At 46.6% G+C, this 20956-nt stretch overlaps 1 protein-coding gene and 1 non-coding gene across 4 annotated transcripts in view; one reads left to right on the forward strand and one right to left on the reverse strand.

Annotated features, from left to right (window-relative positions):
* LOC122422201 (acetyl-CoA carboxylase 2) overlaps positions 1–20956 on the forward strand; it is a 98952-nt gene that overhangs the window by 69910 nt on the left and 8086 nt on the right. For all 3 annotated transcript variants that reach the window (XM_043438521.1, XM_043438528.1, XM_043438537.1), the window contains 12 exons: positions 1786–1941; positions 5547–5669; positions 6275–6544; positions 8100–8197; positions 9382–9502; positions 11762–11872; positions 13155–13298; positions 13950–14070; positions 15609–15705; positions 17532–17628; positions 18996–19131; positions 20202–20379. In XM_043438521.1, coding sequence (XP_043294456.1) covers positions 1786–1941; positions 5547–5669; positions 6275–6544; positions 8100–8197; positions 9382–9502; positions 11762–11872; positions 13155–13298; positions 13950–14070; positions 15609–15705; positions 17532–17628; positions 18996–19131; positions 20202–20379 — 1652 coding nt within the window. The remainder of the gene's footprint in view (positions 1–1785; positions 1942–5546; positions 5670–6274; positions 6545–8099; positions 8198–9381; positions 9503–11761; positions 11873–13154; positions 13299–13949; positions 14071–15608; positions 15706–17531; positions 17629–18995; positions 19132–20201; positions 20380–20956) is intronic.
* On the reverse strand, positions 19738–19810 carry TRNAW-CCA. Its single transcript has one exon. It is a non-coding gene; the product is annotated as a tRNA-Trp (tRNA).

Here is a 20956-nt window from a genome sequence, read left to right on the forward strand (position 1 = left end):
TTTTTTTTTTTTTGGTAAGGTTATAGTGTAGTGAAAATGAAAATGAAGAGTAGTAGAGGAGTACTAGAGGACTTTAAAAGAAATAAGAGAAAAAGAAAAATAGAAAATAAAAGAGAAAACGGAAAGGAAAAAAAAGAAGAAAAAAGAAAAAAAAGAAAAAAAAACAAAAAAAAGAAAAGAAAGAAAGAAAAAAAATTTTTTTTTTCCCCCTAATTAAAAAAATCGTAAAAATCTATGTAAATGAAAGTTAAGGAGTAATGGGGGAGTAATAGGGAATTTTAAAGGAAAATAAAAGAGAAAAAATAAAAAAGAAAAATATAAAAAGAAAAAAAAAATTTTTTTTTTTTTCCTTACTTAGAAAAAAAAAAGTAAAAATATATCTAGGAGTTTCTCTGGAGCTGCTGCGGTCAGTGTGGGTTCGGCTCAGTTTCAGATAGCTCCTCGTTCCAGCTTACACTTCTCGATATCTACAGGGCCCTTCTGGTGAAGTCGGTGTTTTCTACAGGGATCTTAATCTGTTGCACCAGTCCCTTCTGAAGCGGTTCCCTTTGTTTATTTGGCTTCTGTTTGCCGGTCTCTTCAGAGCCTCATTTCCGCCCTGATACAGGCGGGCGGAGGTGGGCTCTTATTCAGTTAGCTAGTTCCGTTGCGCTGCGGGGCGGGGCTGACGCTGCGGGGATGGGCTGGCGCTGTGGGGCGGGGCTGACGCTGCGGGGAGGGGCTGGCCCTGCGGGGGCGGGCTGGCGCTGCCGGGAGGGGCTGATGCTGCTTTCTCCCTCTGCGCTGCTCAGGCTCCCGGCTGTTCTATATGGAGCGCGCCCCGCGCTGCGCTAGGTTCCAGCCCTCGGGTGTTACACAAAAGCGCGGAAGGAAAAGCTGCGCCTGCCCTCTGTGCCTTCCCCGTCAGAGCGGTCCAGGCAGCGAGGGGCTTGATGGGCGCACTATCCCCAGGTGTGGCGCACTCACTCCCTTCCGCGGACCCAGTCTCAGTTTCCGCTGACGCCAGTCGGGTGCGCGCGCCTTCCGCCCTCTGCGTCCCCAGCCCCAGTCCCCCCCGCGCGCGGTCGGGTGCCTGCGCCCTGTGTCTCGCCGCGACCTTCCCCTCCCCCCTGCCTCCTGCCTCCGGCGGGGCTGGGCGGGTCCGCAGCCTGCGACCTCTTCTTGGGACTTTCTCCGTCCCTTTGTTCTGCGAACGGCCGGCAGTGTGTTCCGGCCGGTTAATTTTCTCTCTTTTGGTCTCCCACAGTTCAAGTTGGCAACTCACAGAAGCTCCCTCCGATTGTCCTCAGGGCCCTCAGGCCCGGACCCTAGCCCAAGCAAGGCCGCCTAAGACTCCCTTCCCGGGACGGGTCTCCGTCCTTAGCTCTTTTGTCTCACTTTTTATCTTTTATATTTTGTCCTACCTCCTTTCGAAGACAGTGGTCTGCTTTTCTGGGCGCCTGATGACCTCAGCTAGCGATCAGAAGTTGTTTTGTGAGGTTTGCTCTGCATTCAGTTATTCTTTTGATGAATTTGTAGGAGAGAAAGTGGTCTCCCCGTCCTACTCCTCCGCCATCTTGGCTCCTCCCCCCCCATGGGTACCTTTCTGACTTACTCCACTTAGTATGATAATCTCTAGGTTCATCCATGTTGCTGCCAATGGCATTATTTTGCTCTTTTTTTATGTCTGAGTAGCATTCCCTCTTTGCATTTTCACTGAGGAGCAGGAAGAAATAAATTGAGCAGGAGCGTGGTTCTCTGAGACTTGCCTCCCTCACTCTCTGTTTTTCTCTCTTTCTGGTCCAGATCTTGTTTCATTCCTTTGGCAACAAACAAGGCCCCCAGCATGGGATGCTGATCAACACTCCCTACGTCACCAAGGATCTGCTTCAGGCCAAGCGATTCCAGGCCCAGTCCCTGGGTACCACCTATGTGTATGACTTCCCAGAAATGTTCAGGCAGGCAAGTCCTGGGGCTGAGACTCAGCACCGCCCGGGGTCCCCCTTTAGAGACTCCACCAGCAGCCACAACCTCCATCCTCAGTTACTTTTCTAAAGACCTCACTCTAAAAAACAGTCTTCGTGAACGAAAAGAAACTATCACTGGGAATGACTTCGTAGTATATTTTCCTAAAATAAGACTTATTTTCATCCCAGTCATAAAAAGAATATAGTATAGAAACTTTGGACAACAAAGGAGAGGGGAAGGAATAAAAAATAACTCCTAGTTTCATATACTAAAGACAAATTGTTTACCATTTCCTCCTGGTCTTGTTAATTCTTATATTTAGTACCTGCTATAAACCAGGTACCATTTTAAGGGTGGCTGGACCATGAGGAAGAGGATGGGGTCACTACCTTTGAGGAATTTTTTTAAAAAAATGTTTTTATGTTTTGATGAATTTTGACGTATACACTGGATACAGAATATATACAGGATATTTCCTTCAAGTATGTTTTCTATGCCTGTATTTTTTTACATAGAAGGGCCTTTCAAGGAGACTGAACACACTGGCATTGGTGACGAGGATGCCTTTGTACATCCTCTCTGTGGCCTCGTGTGTGACGTTCATGAAACTGAGGCCGCGGACTTCTGCTGTAGACAGGAAGGCAGCAGTGTACTTTAAGCATGAGAGATGCAGGGCAGTAGGAAAAGCTGCTATTTAGGGTCAGGAAGTCCTGGGCTTGAATCCCAAATCTGTCCTTTGCTTCCTGTGTGTTCCCAGGTAAGCTCCTTCACCTCTAGGGGCCTCTCTTTTCTCCTTTGTAAAATGAGAATATTATTAGTACCTACCTCCCAAGGTTGTAGTAAGAAATACATATTAAGTATTCAGTAGAGGCTATTTTAATAAATGGAAACTTTCATGATTAAGAATGTTATTGTCTGTATCTTTCTGCCTTGTGGACATCATGGGCCACAAGAATAAGCAACAGACACATCAAAAATAAATCCATCCACTTTTCTTTTAGATAAAGAAAGAGTGCTGTGGACTACCCATAAATTTGAAAACAGATGGAAAGGAAAATTTCCCAGAAAGTACATCTTATCAAAACTAACTCAAGAAGAAATAGAAAATATAGATTATAAGCATTAGTGAAATTGAATTACTCCATCTATTCCACCTGTTTTTTAAAAATTGGAGTTCTTGATCAATGCATTAAAATAAGAAAAAGAAATAAAAGATACAAGAATAGAAAGAAGCAAAGTGGTGTTTCTTGTAGATGATAAAATGCCTATACAAGTAATCCAAGAGGATTTAAAGAACCAGCAAGATAATATAGCAAGATTACTAGATACAAGTGCATGCTTGCTCATTCAGTTGTGCCTGACTGTGCAACCCCATGGACTGTAGCCCACCAGGCCCCTCTGTCCATGAGATTTTCCAGGCAAGATTGGAGTGAATTGCCATTCCCTTCTCCAGCTAGATTAGTATACAAAAATTAATTATGCTCTCATAGACAAGCAATAATTCTAGAATCTAATTGGAAAAATGCTGTTTACAATATTAAGATCAACTCTAAAGTTTCCCTAAGAATAAATTAAAAAAACATAAAAGGCCTTTACGGAGGAAATTTTGAAACTTTATGGAAGTACTTTAAGCCTAAATAGAGAGAGGTATATCATGCTTATGAATGATGGGAAGATTCAATATTGTAAAGTTAATAGTTCCCCTCATAATAAATTCAGTATAATTCTGGAGATTTGGGTGCAACTTAAAAGTTCATAGGAAAAGTAAAAGTTTGTTAATAGCAAAAGAAATTTTGAAAAAATAATCTGGAGTACTTGTCTTAGCCATCCTTTAAAATAAGTCACTATTTCCAAGCAGCTGTACTTACTGTAATCATAATATTATTGTAATGGAGCTAAACAGATAGACCAATAGAACAGAATAGAGTCTAGAATCAGACCCACTCCTAAGCAGAGCCTTGACAGAATGTAGAGATGGAATTGTGAATGAAGGGGAATACATCTCACTAAAAGATACAAAGAGATTTTTTTTTTAACAAAGAGATTTTTATCTAATTGGGAAAATAAATTTTTATTTCTACCTCATCTGGTATACAAAAATAAATTTCAAGAAAATTAAAATCACTCGGAGTGAGTTAAAAGCATAAGCACAGGAAAGCCCCATAAATTTGACAACATTAAAATTTAAAAGTTATTTATGTAAAAACATCCCAGATTGGGGTACCCAAACCTGGTGCTCTGGGACAACCCAGAGGGATGGGGTGGGAGGGGAGTTCAGGATCGGGGGACACATGTACATTCATGGCAAAAACCACCACAATATTGTAATTAGCCTCCAATTAAAATAAATAAATTAACTTTTAAAAAAAAGACCCCAGCTTGGGAGAATATGTTTCGATGTCTGTTACCGGCAAGAGATTAGAGCAGTATTGTGTAAGAGAAACTTCAATCAACATATTCTAAGGTGCTTACCTAACTGACAATCAGTGAAATACAGATCAACATGAGAGCAAAAAAAAAAATCACAGTATAATTTCACACCCAGCAGATGGGGAACATGAAAATACTTGACAAAACCGAATGTGGACCATATATGGAGCGAAGGAGCTCACACACATCCTTGCTGTGAAGCAATTTGATAATATTCAGTAAAACTGAAGTTTCACATACGCTATAACCCAGCAGTCCCACTCCTAGGTATATGCCCATGTAAAAAGACCATAGGAATGTTCATTGTAGCGTTATTGGTAATACTATAGAATTGGAAATCTAAATGTTTCTACTAAAAATTATGAGTAAATAAATTGTGACATATTCATACCATAAAAAACTGAACACCAGGGAAAAGGAATAAACCAGAGCTAAATTTATCAACATGGATAAATGTCTCAAATGTATTGGAGAGTTGGAAAAATAAGTTGTAGAAGGCCATGTCTGATGTGACATCATGTATTTAAAATGGAAGTCATGCAAAATAATGCTACATGTTTAATGTCTGCACATATGATGAGATAAAAACGTAAACACATACAGAGGACTTGACTGACACTAAATTAGGATGGGCTTCCCTAGTGGCTCAGCTGGAATCTGCCTACAAAGAAGGAGACCTGGGTTTGAACCCCGGGTTGGGAAGATCCCCTAGAGAAGGAAATGGCAACCCACTCCAGTACTCTTGCCTGGAAAATTGCATGGACAGAGGAGGCAGGTGGGCTATGTCCATGGGATCACAGAGAGTTGGACATGACTATGTGACTAACTTTCACTTTCTTTCAAGTTCATGATAATGGTTACCTGAGGGGAGCAGGGGGAAGGACGGATGGGAATGGGATGGGAAGGGGCACACCAGGGGCTTCAACTGCATTTCTTTTTTTTTTTTTTTCAACTGCATTTCTATTATTTCTTTTTAAGAAATTCTTAAAGCAACTTTGGAGAAATTATGATTTGACAAAACTGCAAGATAGATGCATGGGTATTTATTTTTTCTGCATGTTTTTGCTGCGTGCTTTAAATAGTTTGTGATTAAGAAAGAAAGGCAGCCCTAGAAAATGTACTTCCTTACTGGCAACTTCAGATTTTTCTCTTTACTTCCTTCTCTGTAGGCTCTTTTTAAAATGTGGCACTCCCCGGACAAATACCCCAAAGACATACTGACATACACTGAACTTGTGCTGGATCCGCAGGGCCAGCTGGTAGAGATGAACCGGCTTCCTGGAGGAAATGAGGTAAAGAACTGAGTCAGTTTGCTTTACAGAAGAAATTAACACAACATTGTAGATCAACTATACCTCAATAAAATTACAAAAAAAAAGCAAACCCACAGAGCCCAGCTCCTGGCTGGAATCATCCTTTAAAAAATTTTCTCCCTAGGGACTTCCCTGGCTGTTGAGTGGTTAAGACTTTGCCTTCCAGTGAAGGAAGGGCTTCCCTGATAGCTCAGTTGGTAAAGAATCTGCCTGCAATGCAGGAGACCTGGGTTCGATCCCTGGGTTGGGAAGATCCCTTGGAGGGGAATGGCTACCCACTCCAGTATTCTGGCCTGGAGAATTCCATGGACTGTATAGTCCATGGGTTTGCAAAGAGTTGGACACGACTGAGTGACTTTCACTTTCACTTTCCAGTGAAGGGGGTGCAGGTTCAATCCCTGGTCGGGGGACTAAGATCCCACATGTCTCGTGGCCGAAAAAACAAAATATAAAACAGAAGCAATATTGTCGTAAATTCAGCAAAGACTTTAAAAATGATTCACATTAAAAAAAAAGCAAACTTAAAAAACTGTTTCTCCCTGAAGAAGCAAACCTGTTTTCTTGTGTACTCATCTCCTTTCCAGGTGGGCATGGTGGCCTTCAAAATGAGGTTCAAAACCCTCGAGTACCCAGAAGGGCGTGACATTATCTTCATCAGCAATGACATCACCTTCCATATCGGATCTTTCGGCCCCGGAGAAGACCTTCTATACCTGCGGGCGTCCGAGCTGGCCCGGGCCGAGGGCATCCCCAAAGTCTACCTCGCGGCCAACAGTGGGGCCCGTATCGGCCTGGCAGAGGAGATCAAGCACATGTTCCAGGTGGCTTGGGTGGACCCGGAAGACCCCCACAAGGTACAGCGCGAAGCTGTGTGCTTCCACCTAGCTCCTGCTGTGTTTTCCGAGGCAGTGACAGTACCTCTAAGGGAGTGGGGAAAAACCTTGCTCTTTGGGTAGACAGCACGGATACGCACGGTGGTGGTGGTTTGGTCGCTAAGTCCAGACTTAGCATGTCCGACACTTGCAACCCCGTGGACTGTAGCCCGCCAGGCTCCTCTGTCCCTGGGATTCTCCAGGCAAGAATACTGGAGTGGGTTGCCAGGCCCTCCCCAGAGGATCTTTCTGACCCAGGGATGGAACCTGCCTTTCTTATGTCTCCTGCATTGGCAGGCGGGTTCTTTACCAATAGTGCCCCCTGGGAAGTCCTCACTCCCCCTCAGCCACTAGCAAATGACTCAGGTTCCTTATCTGTAAAATGGGAATAATCGTAGTAGTCACTTCATAGAGCTCTGAAAGTGTTAGTCAGTCATGTTCAATTCTTTGTGACCCCATGGACTATAGCCCGCCAGGCTCCTCTGTCCATGGGATTCTCCAGGCAGGAGTACTGGAGTGGGTAGCCATTTCCTTCTCCATAGCATTTTCCAACCCAGGGATTGAACCCACATCTGCTGCATTGGCAGGCAGATTCTTTACCACTGAGCTACTTAGGAAGCCCTCAGAAGGATCCTTGGAGAACAATAATGAAAATAGTTATTTCTTATATAAACATGTAGTTAATATCAATACATACTGAGCATCTTCTGAACACAGTACATACCAAGGATGCAGAGGTGAGTGATACATAATCCCTGGCCTCAGGAAGTCCTTAAAATTCATCCAGAAGACCTCGGGACATCATAAAAGGCAGAATGAATAAAGAAAAACACACATCTTGTGATGTGAAAATGCAGGGGACTGAGGCATTCTTTGCAACCACAGCACATGTTCTCAAGGAGGTGGTATTGTCCCCCCAAAAGGGACAAAAAGTATTATTTTCATGTAGAAGCACACACACACACACACACACACACACACACACACACACACACACACATTTATTACATAACCATTATATCTATAATAGAACTTTCCTGGGGCAAAGGGGTTGGTAATCAGGGAAAACGAAGTATCTGAAAGGCTCCTTTGGGGAGAGAGAATGAAAAGATGATTAAACGACACTGAATCAGTGACTTCCCTGGAGGTCCAGTGGTTAAAACTCCCCCTATCAATGCCGGGGTTGAGGGTTTAATCCCTGGTGGAGGATCTAAGATCCCACATGTCTGGGGGCCAAAAAAACAAAACATAAAGCAGAAACAATATTGTAACAAACTCAATAAAGGTTTAAAAAAAAATACAGTGAATCAGAGAGACCAGGGGAACAGTGAGGCTGTGCTATAAGGGTGCGTGGCAAGCACAGAGCAGACATTCGGTTAATTGGTGCCATTAATACGGTGTTACCATCAGACAGTGACTGTGTTATTAACAGCGCTCTCCCTGCATCCCTCAAACACAGTGTTGACGTTAAAACAGTGTCTGTCGAGTACACGGAGCTGGACTCATATCCTCACTGAAGTATTTATATGTTTTTAAGGGAATTAAATACCTGTACCTGACCCCCCAAGACTACACCAGAATCAGTTCCCTGAACTCCGTCCATTGTAAACACGTGGAGGAAGACGGAGAATCCAGGTAAATAACTTAGCAGGCAGCTCCCGCGTTCTGACTGTGGTTCATTTCAGCTGCTCGTGGGGAATCTGCCTCTGGGCTGCTAACAGTTTCTCAAGCAGGTGGGGGTGTTTGTACAGGGGGACCCCCCAACTTCCATTGTGGGCACTGACAGGTCAGACACCTGGGGCCCCCTTTAGGGTGACCCTATCCTTGCTGTCCCCACATGAGGCACGTCCCTCACAAAAACAGCACATCACTCGGGGACAGTTAGGTTGGATTCCCACATGTCCCCAGAGCTTGCGGGCTCACAATTTATGACCAAATGAGCCAAACTGACTCGCTGGGTGAGCTGGGAAGACGTGGACAGGGTCTACTACCTGAGTATCGCCCTTGATACTGGTATCTTTTCCAGGGAAGGTTGTAGGTTTTTAAAATCAGATTCTGATTTAAATCAAAATTTCCCAGGCTGAGTTTCCTGGTCTGTTAATCATTGATTTGGGGGGAGAGAGGGAATGAAGATTTTCTATAGTCAAGTAAGTTTCGTAAACACTGGGTTAGATGAGATCCAACAAGCATCTTTACTGCAGGCCTCCTCAGAGTATTTAATGCACTAAAATGCCTTGTGAATCTCTAATGGGTTAGGGCCTAACCCAGTCTTTTTGGCACCACGGACTGATTTTGCAGAAGACAATTTTTCTGTCGACCAGGGAGGCAGGGATGGTTTTAAGATGATTCAGTTGCCACATTTTTTGTGCACTTTACTTCTATTATTATTACATCAGCTCATGCTCAGATCAGCAGGGAGGTTGGGCTGTGCAGTGGACTCATGTGGCCATGATTGATAGGTCATGAACCAAGTGCCTTCTCCTGGCACACGCCCATCTCTCTGCAGACCAAAGGCTGTTCTAGATTGTCTCTGGAGGAGTGCAGGGCAGGGGTGATGCTTTGTTAGGACAGCCTCTGAATCAGCAGACTCTCTTTGGTTGGAGGGGTGATCATCATTGAAGCTGTCCTTGCCCTTCTGGAAACTTTAGGGCCAATTGTGAGGGTCCTAGACCCCTGCCTTCATCTCACCGTGGGCTGCTTTCTCACCCTCCAGTCCCTCAGCTCGCTCAGCCTTCCTTCCCCGGCTCCTTGGGAAACGCATCAGCCTTGGCTTGTCCCGGGCTGGAGCTCAGTCTATAACTCTCGTTTGGTTCCTGAAGGTATGTCATCACGGACATCATTGGGAAGGAGGAGGGCCTGGGCGTAGAGAACCTGAGGGGCTCAGGCATGATTGCTGGGGAGACCTCCCAGGATTACAACGAGATCGTCACCATCAGCATGGTGAGTCCCCGCCTGTTTTCTTTTCCAACTCAACTTTATATTATAGAAGCTTTAAAACAATCACGAAAAGCCTGTCATATAAAGTGAAGTAAGTCAGAAAGAGAAAAGCAAATATCATATATTAACGCGTATGTATGGAATTTAGAAAACTGGTACTGATGAGCCTATTTGCAAGGCAGGAATAGAGACACAGACAAAGAGACAGACTTGTGGACACAGCAGGGAGGAGTGGGTGAAGTGAATTGGGAGAGAAGCACTGAAACATCATGGGAAGTGGCTCAGCTACGTGCTCTGCGACAACCTAGAGGGATGGGGGTGGCTGGAGGGTGGCAGGGAGGCTCAAGAGGGAGACGACATATGTCTTCTTACGGCTGATTCACGCTGTTGTACGGAAACAACCAACACAACATTGTAAAGCAATTATCCTCCAATTAAAAATAAATTTAAAAAATTAGTCGCGAAAGTAAAGAGAATTGATAAGGAGCCCCGTGTACTCATCACCGGCTCCAACAGTTGTCAGAGTGTAACCATTCCTGCATCTTCAGCCCATCTGCCCGCTCTTCTGGAATATTTTAAAGCTGCCTCCACTTATATCTTTCCATCTATTAAGTACCCTAGTGTGGCTCTTTGCTAGATAAATGCTCCCCCATTAAAAAAATAACATAACCATGATACTGTGACACCCAACAATATCAACAGCGATTCCTTAATATCGTCAGAACTCAATTTTTGTTCAGTTTTCATAGTTATCTCAAAATGCCTTATTATAGTTGGTTGGCTTGAATCAGCATTCAATCTCTTCTTATTTAAAAGATATTGAGTATTTAGAAGAACTTTGGGGCCTTCCCTGGTGGCGCAGTGGCTAAGACGCCACACTTTCTCTGCAAGGGAGCAAGGGTTCAGTCCCTGGTCAGGGAACTAAGATCTTGCATGCCCAGAAGTGTGGGGGAAAAAAAAAAAAAAGAACTTCTGTCTGATTTTAACTGGTACTAAATGACTATCTTCTCACTCCCCAGTTTGGCTTTTACAGAAATATCTTCTGTTTCTGGTGGAGTCGTTCTCTTCAGGAATAGTTCTAGGAATAGAACTAGGAATAGTTCTCTTCAGTGGTGAACCGTCACTCAGGTCCTGATATTTACCCTTGGTGTTGGCTCTTCAGTTTCCAAGGTGGAAAATGCTGGCCTTGAGTGTCCTCCTTCGGCTTATTGTCTAGGTGTCATTATGTATGTTTCATACCTATTTCAAAACAAAAAGACATATATATATTTACATATTCCAAAATATGTCATTTTATTTTGAAGGATATAAAAAGATAGGGATATTTTTATATATTCCAAAATAGATAAACATATATATATGTATATCTTTAATTTATATTTTTATATATATATATATATACGGACAGGCACACCTCAGAGATGTCACAGGTTTGGTCCCGTACCTCTACAATAAAGTGAATGAATATAGCATTGAAGTGGAGATTGCGATAAAGTCACATGGATTTTTTGGTTTCTCAATCCATGTAAAAGTTATGTGTATACTATACTGTAGTCTGTTAAGTCTCCGATAGCATTATGTCTTTTAAAACTGTATACACTTTAAAGTTCTTTATGGCTAAAAAATGCTAACCCTCATCTGACACACAGGATTGCCACAAATTTTGTTTAAAAAAATAAATAGACCTTAGCACCCACGAAGTACAATTAATGAAGTCTGCCTGTATAAATCTTTCTATTTTGAAATAGTTTAGGACGCATCGGAAGTTACGAGATGGGTTAGGCAGGTCCTGGGCGCCCCTCGTCCAGCCCCCGTGTGACGGTGTCTATGTAACCATTGCACGTGATCAAAACAAGGACACTGGCAGGCACGACACTGTTAACTCGACACAGACCTCGATCGTTTTTCCCCAGTTTCACCTGCCCTCCTAGGCTTCCTTTGGTTGTGTGAATGTGTGCAATGTCTCAGGAGTGACCGAACTCAGAAGAGCCACAGAGATGCCTCTTAAAGCAAGAGCCAGAACATTGCACATCTGCTGTGTGTCTTTACAACACTCTTCCTCTCTAGCCCCATTCTTTCTGGACAGGAGGTCGAGGTCAGGCAGCCTGAAGGACAGGCTTGTGCCCCCGCTGTCTGGCCACCAATCAGGATGCCCGTGGCCAAGCTTAGCTTCCATGCATGCTCAGCGGTTCCTGGACCGTCCCTGCTGTGGGCAGCGGGGCCCTGGCCCCGAGGAATGCAGGAGGGGTCCTGTCTCCACAGGTGACCTGCCGGGCCCTCGGGATCGGGGCTTACCTGGTGAGGCTGGGCCAGCGAGTGATCCAGGTCGAGAATTCCCACATCATCCTCACGGGGGCGACGGCTCTCAACAAGGTGACCACCTTGAAGGGACGACCGGGGAGTGGACATGTTGGGGTGGGGGCGGGGTCATTCTGACATTCCCAGTGTCCCCACTGGGGAATTTTTCTCAACATGAAAGCAGTTCCAGGAATTCCCTGGTGGTCCAGCGGTTAGGACTCCACACTCTCACCGCTGAAGGCCTGGGTTCAATCCCTGGTCGGGGAACTTAAGACCCCACAAGCTACATGGTGCGGCAAGAAAAGGAAAAAAGAAACCAGTTCCATCCCTGCTATTATAAGTGCTAGTCTTTCATTTGGCAGTTATATGGGCCTCTTATGAGCTAACATATATTATAGATAGATAGATAGATAGATGTGTGTATTGGGCTTCCTTGGTGGCTCAGTGTTAAGAGTTTGCCTACAAAGCAGGAGATGCAGGTTTGATCCTTGGGTCAGGAAAATCCTCCAGAGGAGGAAATTGCCATTTCCCACTCCAGTGCAACCCACTGCAGTATTCTTGCCTAGAGAATCCCATGGACTGAGGAACTTGGCGGGCTACAGTCCACGGGGTCAAAAAAGAGTCTGACATGACTGAGTGACTTACCAGCAACAATGTATATGTTAGACTCTTCTGGTGGAACTAACTCTCTGTGTTACTGTAATTGAAATTTTAAAATATCATTAAAATAGCATTACACATTGCAGAAAATTGGGGAAAAGACCCCCCCCCCAAAAAAGTAATTTTGTCCCTACTATACTTTTTGGGTAGTTTTCCTCTCATCTCATGTCTTTACATAGTTAGACTCCTAGTGAACATAGTTTCGTGTGGCTGTTTTCACTGTCTTGAAATGCCTTCCACAATGCTGTGAAACCTCCCTAACATCAGGTCTGCTAAAAATCCCACAGTGGGTCTCAAAGTCTGGCCTCTGAACCAGCAGCATCAGCATTACCTGGGATCATGATGAAAATGCAAAGTTCTCTGGCCCCACCGTAGACCTGCTCCATCAGCAACGCTAGGTTGGGTTTTGCCTGGAGATGACCAGTCACCAGCTGGATCACTGGTTCTCAAATTGGGCCACATAATGCAATTATCTGGAAGTCGAAAAAAAAAAAAAAAACCAAAACAACAAATACCCGAGATTCTGATGTAATCGGTCTGGCTGCCTGCAGCCTGGACATCAGGACTTTTGAAAGCTCCCAGGTGATTCTGACATGCAGTCAGCCAGGGTTGAGGACCACCGAGGGAGGTGACTTCTGAACAGATGGAAGGGCCCTGGGTCAGGCAGGACCTTGCTAACCGTGTCATGTCAAAGCAGGTCCTGGGCAGAGACGTCTACACGTCCAACAACCAGCTGGGAGGTGTGCAGATCATGCATTACAATGGCGTCTCGCATGTCACCGTGCCGGATGACTTCGAGGGTGTTTGTACCATCCTGGAGTGGCTGTCCTATATGCCAAAGGTGCAGTATCCTTCCCCCCCTCCCCCTTGAAGCTTGGAGCCTGGAAGACTGTTACCTGGTTCATTTGCCAGGTGATGTGGAAGGGTAGGGAGTAGGTAACACTGAAATTGTGCCTAGGGTTAATTTTTCTTTTCTCTTCCTTCCTTCCCTCTCTGATGCCCAGCCCTGTACTCACAGTTCTTTGCTTTTTTTTTTTTTAATTGACTTTGTAAGGAGGCTGTGTGTTGATCCTTTAGAAAGAGGTGATATTACCTGTCATCAAAAGAGGTAACGTGGACAACAGAGAACCCTCAGGCTTTGCAGCAGGCTGGATTTGATTCCTGGCTTCCTTCTCGTAGCCATGAGACCTCAGGACCATCTCTTAATCTTTCTAAGTCTCAGTTTCCTCATCTGTAAAGTGAGAATAACAATGGCACCTGCCCCAGTGTGTTATCATTGATGGCTCAGTGACATGATGTGTGGAGCACAGCGCTTGGCAGGCCCTCAGCCAAATGCTATTCCTAATTGTGATGATGACCTACTTTGGGTTGGGCTTCTGCCATGTAACCAGGCATCACCATAGTCAAAAGGGGAAAGGAGGGCAAAGAGTGAACCGCAGACGTTATTGATGAGCCCGAAGGACCGAGTGGGAGACCTGACTTTCTTTCCTAGGATAATCGCAGCCCAGTCCCAGTCATCACACCCAAGGACCCCATTGACAGAGAAATTGAATTCCAACCATCTCGCGGGCCCTACGACCCCCGGTGGCTGCTTGCAGGAAGACCTCACCCAAGTAGGTCCCTCCAGGGTTTTGCCTGAGCCTGGGGTCTTGGGATTTCTTTTCTGCCACCAAGATAAAAGAACGAGTCAGTAGAAGATTATCCCCAAGGGATACACCTGAGGTCAAATGCAAAAGAGGGTGGAAGAATGGAGATTTTTCTCTGTTCTTTTCCCAAGCTGATGACCGAGAAGGGGTGGAAACAGCCTGCGGTTTCGGGAGCTGATGGATGGAGGTGAAAAGTAGCAGAGGTCATGACCTCCTTCCCCGAAATTGCCCCAGATGTGGTCACATAGGTGGAAACTCTGGGGCTGAAACCTCAGGGTTTCAGAGAGAAGAGCGCTTCTCTCTCTCTCTTCTCTCTCTTTCTTTTTCTATTTGGCTTAAACCTTCATAAGGTAACTCTCCATGAGTTTACCCAGGATGAGCAACTTTGCCTCTTCTGCAGCTCCATTTGTAGATGTACATGTGGATGTGCACACATATATCCAAACACACCTGTGTGCACACACATGCTTGCACATGCACACATTCTCTCTCCCTCTCTCCTTGTCTCCCCTCCCCACCCCAAGGGACAGGTTGGCCTCCTGGAGGTATCTGATTACATTCTGAGCAACCAGGACAGAACTGGAAAGCTGAGCTGCCCCTGTTGCCACAATCCTGACTCTAGAATTGCACACGCTGCCCTGTTTAGAACTCAGCCTTAGAACTCAGCCTCCCCTTCCAGCTGCGTGGGGCAATGGAGGTGCCGCCAGGAGCATGCCAGGCTCCGCCAGCGAAAGATGCCCCATGGCCTGATCCCCCCCTCTGCCGTTTCTCTCAGGCTTTCTCGCCTGTGAGCGCTGGCTTTAGCTTGATTTTTAAAAAATGTCTGATGTGTTACCGACCGTTTGCTCCAGCTAGTTGGGCTGGCCCTCAGGCAGACCCTGAGGCTGGGGTGCTTTGTTCCCAGGGGCCCAGCTCCCCTACTCCTGCAAAGTGAGATCTCTCCTGCTACCTGCCTCCTCGTGTCCAAACCACAGTCATGTACACTGCGGTGTGGATCCCAGGCACCGCGTCCTCCCCAGGATGGCCGCAATTGACATCCGCTTGTTCACTCTCCCTTTCTCTCCCTCTCTGTCTCTCAATGAAACACGTTCGTCCCAGTTAAACAGTTTGGGGCTGCAGCCACCAGGTCCGGGATGAGTTGTTTTCTGGGCAGGTGGTCCCTTCTGAAGTCGTGTCTTCCAAAGGCAGCCATCTGCTCTTTTTGGCTCCTGAGAAGAAAAGGCAGAGACTGTGACTAGGGTCTCCTCGTGTTTGGCATTGAAGGATGTTGATGTGGTTGGATGTTCTGTATGGACCGACTTCCTGATTTGGTATAGTGTTTGGCAGCCCTGGTTTTGTGTGTTGGGGGTGGGTGGGGGAAATGTTGTCATTTTCCAGGAACAAAGGTATCTGGGCTGTCAACGTCAGGCTGTCCTAGAGACGGCAGAGGAGTCTGCCCTCCAGGTGGACACCAGGGGCCCTCAGCAACCAGCCCCCGGCCTGAGCTTCCGCCCTTCTGCCCGCAGCTCTGAAGGGATCCTGGCAGAGTGGATTCTTCGACCAGGGCAGTTTCAAGGAGATCATGGTGCCCTGGGCCCAGACTGTGGTGACGGGACGAGCAAGGTAACCCTGACGGCCGGCCCAGGCGGCCTCAGTGATGCTTTCTCCCTGGCCCTGGATTTTCTGAAAGAAAAACCAATGCAGGAGGGTGTTTCTGGCTGATGAAATTCTTCACAGAGTCTGGATTTGTCCGTAACTTTAGAAGACATCTCCACCAACTTCTTCCTGGGGGCCAGGACCCTTGCCCCTTGTGTCTGCCCCTGGGGGGCAGGGTTCGCCAGGGGGCCCATGAACCCCTTTGGGAATCAGAAGGTGGCCCTGGTACTCTCTGGGAAACCACACAGACAGTCATAACTATGAACTCCATTTAAGAGGGCCATGGGCAGGAACCACTGTTGTATACCAGAGCTGGCAGAAGGCATAAATGCTTGGATTCTTTCAAAGCTGAGCTCACTCCTTCTCTTTGGGATGAGTCCAACTGCCCCAGAGTTCTTCCTTTTATGGAGCCCAAAGCAACAGCCTCATAATTTACCGCTCAGATTCCCGGCACAAGGCAGTTGCTACAAGTTCAGGTTCTGGAGTCAGACCTCTGTTGGTACTCACCCTCTCTGGGCCTTTACATCCTCATCTGAACAATGAGGCTAATAACTCTACCCCTTCCCACTCCCAAAGGATTGTTGTGATGACTAGAAGTGGTAATGTGTCAGGCACTTAAAATATCGCAAATGGGGAATTCCTCTGTGGTCCAGCGGTTAAGACTCCTTGCTCCTACTGCTGGGGGTGCGGGTTTGACACCTGGTTGGGTAACTGAGATCTCAAGTGCCACATGGTATTTAATATTTTTTAAATAAATAAAAAGCATTTAAAAAATCATAAGTGCTCCATAATGGTATTAACAGCAGCTGCCATTATTGTTGTTATTTACTTCTCTGTAATAACTGTTAAAATACTAAGTCTGTTACTGGGATTGCTTCTCCATAAGTGTTTTACTTTTTTCAAATGTCCTTTTTTTGGGGGGCTGCACTGTCTTCATCCAGCATGTGGGCTTAGTTGCCCCACAACATGTGGGATCTTAGTTCCCCACCCAGGGATCGAACCCATGGTACCTGCATTGGAAGGTGGATTCTTAACCACTGGACCATCAGGGAGATCCCTTGGAATGTGTTCTTTAAACCTGAGATGAAATCTACTCCCCCTTCCACATGGAAGTGCTTAATTTGAAGACTGCTGTCCCCAAACCTGCCCCGTAAACTGTTGGGAGCGTAACCGAGAGGAATCAAGTGACGCAGGTGGCCAGGGGCAGCCGGCGGCGGTTGCTGATGGAGACTGATGCCATGGACCGCCCATAACTGAAGCTGCTCAGGCTTAGCATACCTCCATCCTTTCCCAGTGTGGCGTGGTGTCCGGACCCGTGCTGTCCACTGTGGTGGCTGCTGGCCACGCGTGACAGCGCAAATTCAGATGAATCACACAGTGAAAGAGCCTGTCACATTTTCAGTTCCTCAGCCATCCCTGCCATGTTTCAGATTCCCCGTGGTCACGTGCAGCTCACAGCTCCACACTGGTCAGGCTGCTAGAGGACATGGCCATCATCACGGAAAGTTCTAGGGGACGATGCTGCTCCCATCCCTGCCTTGGCCCGATCCTCCCCACAACCCCGGCAGCTGTTCCCCCAACACGGGCACCCAGAGGACCTTTCCAGCCTGCTTGTTTGTGAGGCTTTTCACCGCTTCAGGGCCAAGTTGAAAACAGCACACTTTTCTCTGTCCACCCTCATCCCGGTCTGCGTGCCTGTAGAATATCAGCCTGGGCTGGCCGGGCCCACCTGCCCCCTGAATCAGCCTTGGGTGCTGCCCCGTGCCCCTGCCCACTTGTGGTCCACCTTGCAGGCTCGGGGGCATCCCTGTCGGAGTGATCGCCACAGAGATGCGGACAGTGGAGGTGGTCGTGCCCGCCGACCCTGCCAACCTGGATTCCGAGGCCAAGGTTAGGGGCCAGGGAGCTGGGCTGGCTCTTTGCATGTTTTGTTTTTTTACTGAAGTGTAGTTGACTTACAAATTATATTAATTTCAGGTGATTCATTTCAGCATAGTGATTCAGCATTTCTACAGATTGTACGCCATTAAAAGTTGTTACAAGATAACGGCTATATTTCTCTGTGCTATACAGTATATCCTCGTTGCTTTTGTATTTTATACATTGCAGTTTGTATCTCTTAATCCCATACCCCTCATTTGTCCCTCCCATCTTCTCTCTCACCTTTGATAACTACCTGGTTTATTTTTTGTCTGTTTTATTTTTGTGAGTCTGTTTCTGCTTTGCATATATGTTGTTTTGTATTTTTTTTTAGGTTTTCCATATAAGTGATAACATACAGTGCTTGTCTTTCTCTGTCTGACTAATTTCAGTATGTATAATGTTCTCTAGATCTATCCACATTGCTGCAAATGTCAGAATTTCATTGTTTTTAGTGGTTGAACAGTATTCCATTGTATATATATACCACATCATCTTGATCCGTTCACCTGTTGTTGGGCCCTTGGGTTGCTTCTGTATATTGGCTACTGTAAATGGTTTTGCTGTGAACATTGGGGTGCATGTATATTTTCAAATTAGTGCTGGGCACTATATATACATATGTGTGTGTCTATATATATGCATACCCAGAAATAGAGTTGCTGAGTCGTATAGCAGTTCTATTTTCAGTTTTCTGAGAAAGCTCCATACTGTTTTCCATAGTAGCAGCACCAGTTAACATGCCCACCAGGAGTGTCCCAGGGTCCCCTTTTCTCCACATCCACGCAAGCATTTGTCTCTGCAGACTCTCTGATGATGGCCATTCTGACGCCATGGCTGTGGTTTTGCTGGGTCTGCTGTGTAGGCCGGTTGAGCTGACAGGAGCGGGTCCTGAGTGCGCACATGTCTGTCTGTCCAGCTCAGAGACTCAGAGGCGTCCTTGGCTCTGGAGTGGGGTGGGGTGGGGGCCCCAGCACGGCGTCTGCAGGATGCATGGTGCTCCACACTGTCTTCTTCAGAGGATGACGGGTCCCTAGGAATCCCTCCCTCCTCCTGCCCCCCGTCACTGTTGCTGTTCCTAGGGTGGGCCACACCGCACCCTGGGGGGAGTTCAGAAGTCAGAGGGCGGGTCCTGGGACCCTACTCAGGGTGGCCTTTACTAGCTTGGCACCTATCAACAGGCAACAGGAGTCTCCCCGGGCTGCAGCGTGAGTCACGCATCTGAGCCCCATCTCTGGTGTTGTCACTGATGCCAGTCAGACTGCCTGCCCTCCAGGGTGCTGTGTGAGTGGCCATCCCACTCAGAGGAGTCTGACGCAGGCTGCTCTGTGTTCCAGATAATCCAGCAGGCTGGCCAGGTGTGGTTCCCAGATTCGGCCTATAAGACGGCCCAGGCCATCAATGATTTCAACCGGGAGAAGTTGCCCCTGATGATCTTTGCCAACTGGAGGGGGTTCTCCGGGGGCATGAAAGGTAAAGTGGCCTTCCTGTGGGTGCCCTGAAGCCTCGGGGTCAGCACCCTGGACAGCTCCCGTGGGGGCGCAACATCATCTTTGAGCTTTCTGCAGCCCTGCAGACTGGAGCTGTTCGGAGAACTGAGGGCTTCCAATGTGAATTGCCAGAGGTCCCCATCATGCAGGGAGGGGCAAGGGAAGCAGGGGTGGCCCCGGGAAGCTGCCGAGTGACCTGGGCTGTCACCTCCCTGCTTGGGAAGATGAGAAGGCGCCTGCCCTCCTTAGGGGGCTACTGTGAATCTCAGTGACGTGACACCCAAATGCAAGTGCTTCTTAAGGCACTGAGCGCATTTCAAGAGACAGAGGCTGTCAGTGGGATGTTTCGAAAAGAGCTGGACTGAGGCCGGGCAGACCTGGTCTGCGTCCTTGCTGGGTGGGTGACTGCTCCAAGCCGAAGTTTCCCTCCTCTGCGAAGAGGGGTAAGAATAGAGCCAACCTCAGAGGGCCAAGGTGAGGGTTCGTTGGCACGTGGTGGTTGCTCTCAGTGTGATTTTCAGTTATTTAAAAAAATATTTGTCTATGTATTTGGCTGTGCCAGGTCTTAGTTGCAGTGTGTAAGATCTAGTTCCCTGACCAGGGATCGAACCTGGGCCCCCTGCTTTGGGAGCTCAGAGTCCTAGCCCCTGGACCACCAGGGAGGTCCCAGATTTTGTTATTGTGCTGTTGTTTCCATGTACCATGCCTAATTGGATGTGTCTTGGTAGAAAATAAGGACCATCTGCCTGTGGGCAGGAGGGAGAAGAGTGTGTTATCTTTGGAGAGGGTTCTGTTCTGGAAACAGTGGGACAGGCCAGGGGCATCTCTGAGCCAGGGCTGGAAGGGATCTTAGAGATGAGCCTATGCCTCCTTTTCTGGGTGGGAACGTTGAGGCCCCGGCAGGGAGGAGGACCTGGTCAGGTCACACGGGCCCCTAGGGAGCCTTCTGTGCCTTGATCCTGCCTCCTGGCCCCAGGACAGCCTTTCCACAACCCCTGGGCAGTGAAGGGTGGGCCTGAGGTCATCTCAACGGGTGGCTGCCTTGCTTTTCAGACATGTACGACCAGGTGCTAAAGTTCGGAGCCTACATCGTGGACAGCCTCCGGAAGTACAGACAGCCCGTCCTGATCTACATCCCACCCTATGCGGAGGTCCGGGGGGGCTCCTGGGCGGTCATGGACACCTCCATCAACCCGCTGTGCATAGAGATGTACGCGGACAGAGAGAGCAGGTGGGTGCGCCGCCCCAGCCCCACCCTGCCTTCCTTGTTCTCACTCCCAGTCCCGAGGCCCCATGCCCTTTGAGTCACACTCTGGGGATCGCAGGGGTGTTCTGAACTTCCAAAGGGATGGAGAGACTCCAGTTTTCCCAGTCTGAAACCAGCATCCAGCATGCTACTGGATTTTCTCGGTATAATTAGTGACTGGAGCCCAGAAGTAGTGGAGGAATTGTAGTTTGTTCTTTCACAACTTACACTCGCCTGTTTCCCAAGGAGATTTGGAATCACTTAAAGAAAATATAAAAATTATAATATATAACATATATAATTAATATAATAATATATTAATTATATATAATATCTATACAATTAATATATAATAATATAGAATATATGTTATATAGTATATATAATTGTTATATATATAATTTATGTTTATAAATTTATATAATATATATATTTATATATTATTTATAAATATATATTATATATTATATATAATATAACATATAACATAATAATATATATTAATAATATAAATATATGATTATAATATATATAAATATATACATGTATTATATATAATATA

Source organism: Cervus canadensis, chromosome 1 (genome assembly GCF_019320065.1).
Source record: "Cervus canadensis isolate Bull #8, Minnesota chromosome 1, ASM1932006v1, whole genome shotgun sequence".
In the NCBI taxonomy this organism is placed as follows: Eukaryota; Metazoa; Chordata; class Mammalia; order Artiodactyla; family Cervidae; genus Cervus; species Cervus canadensis.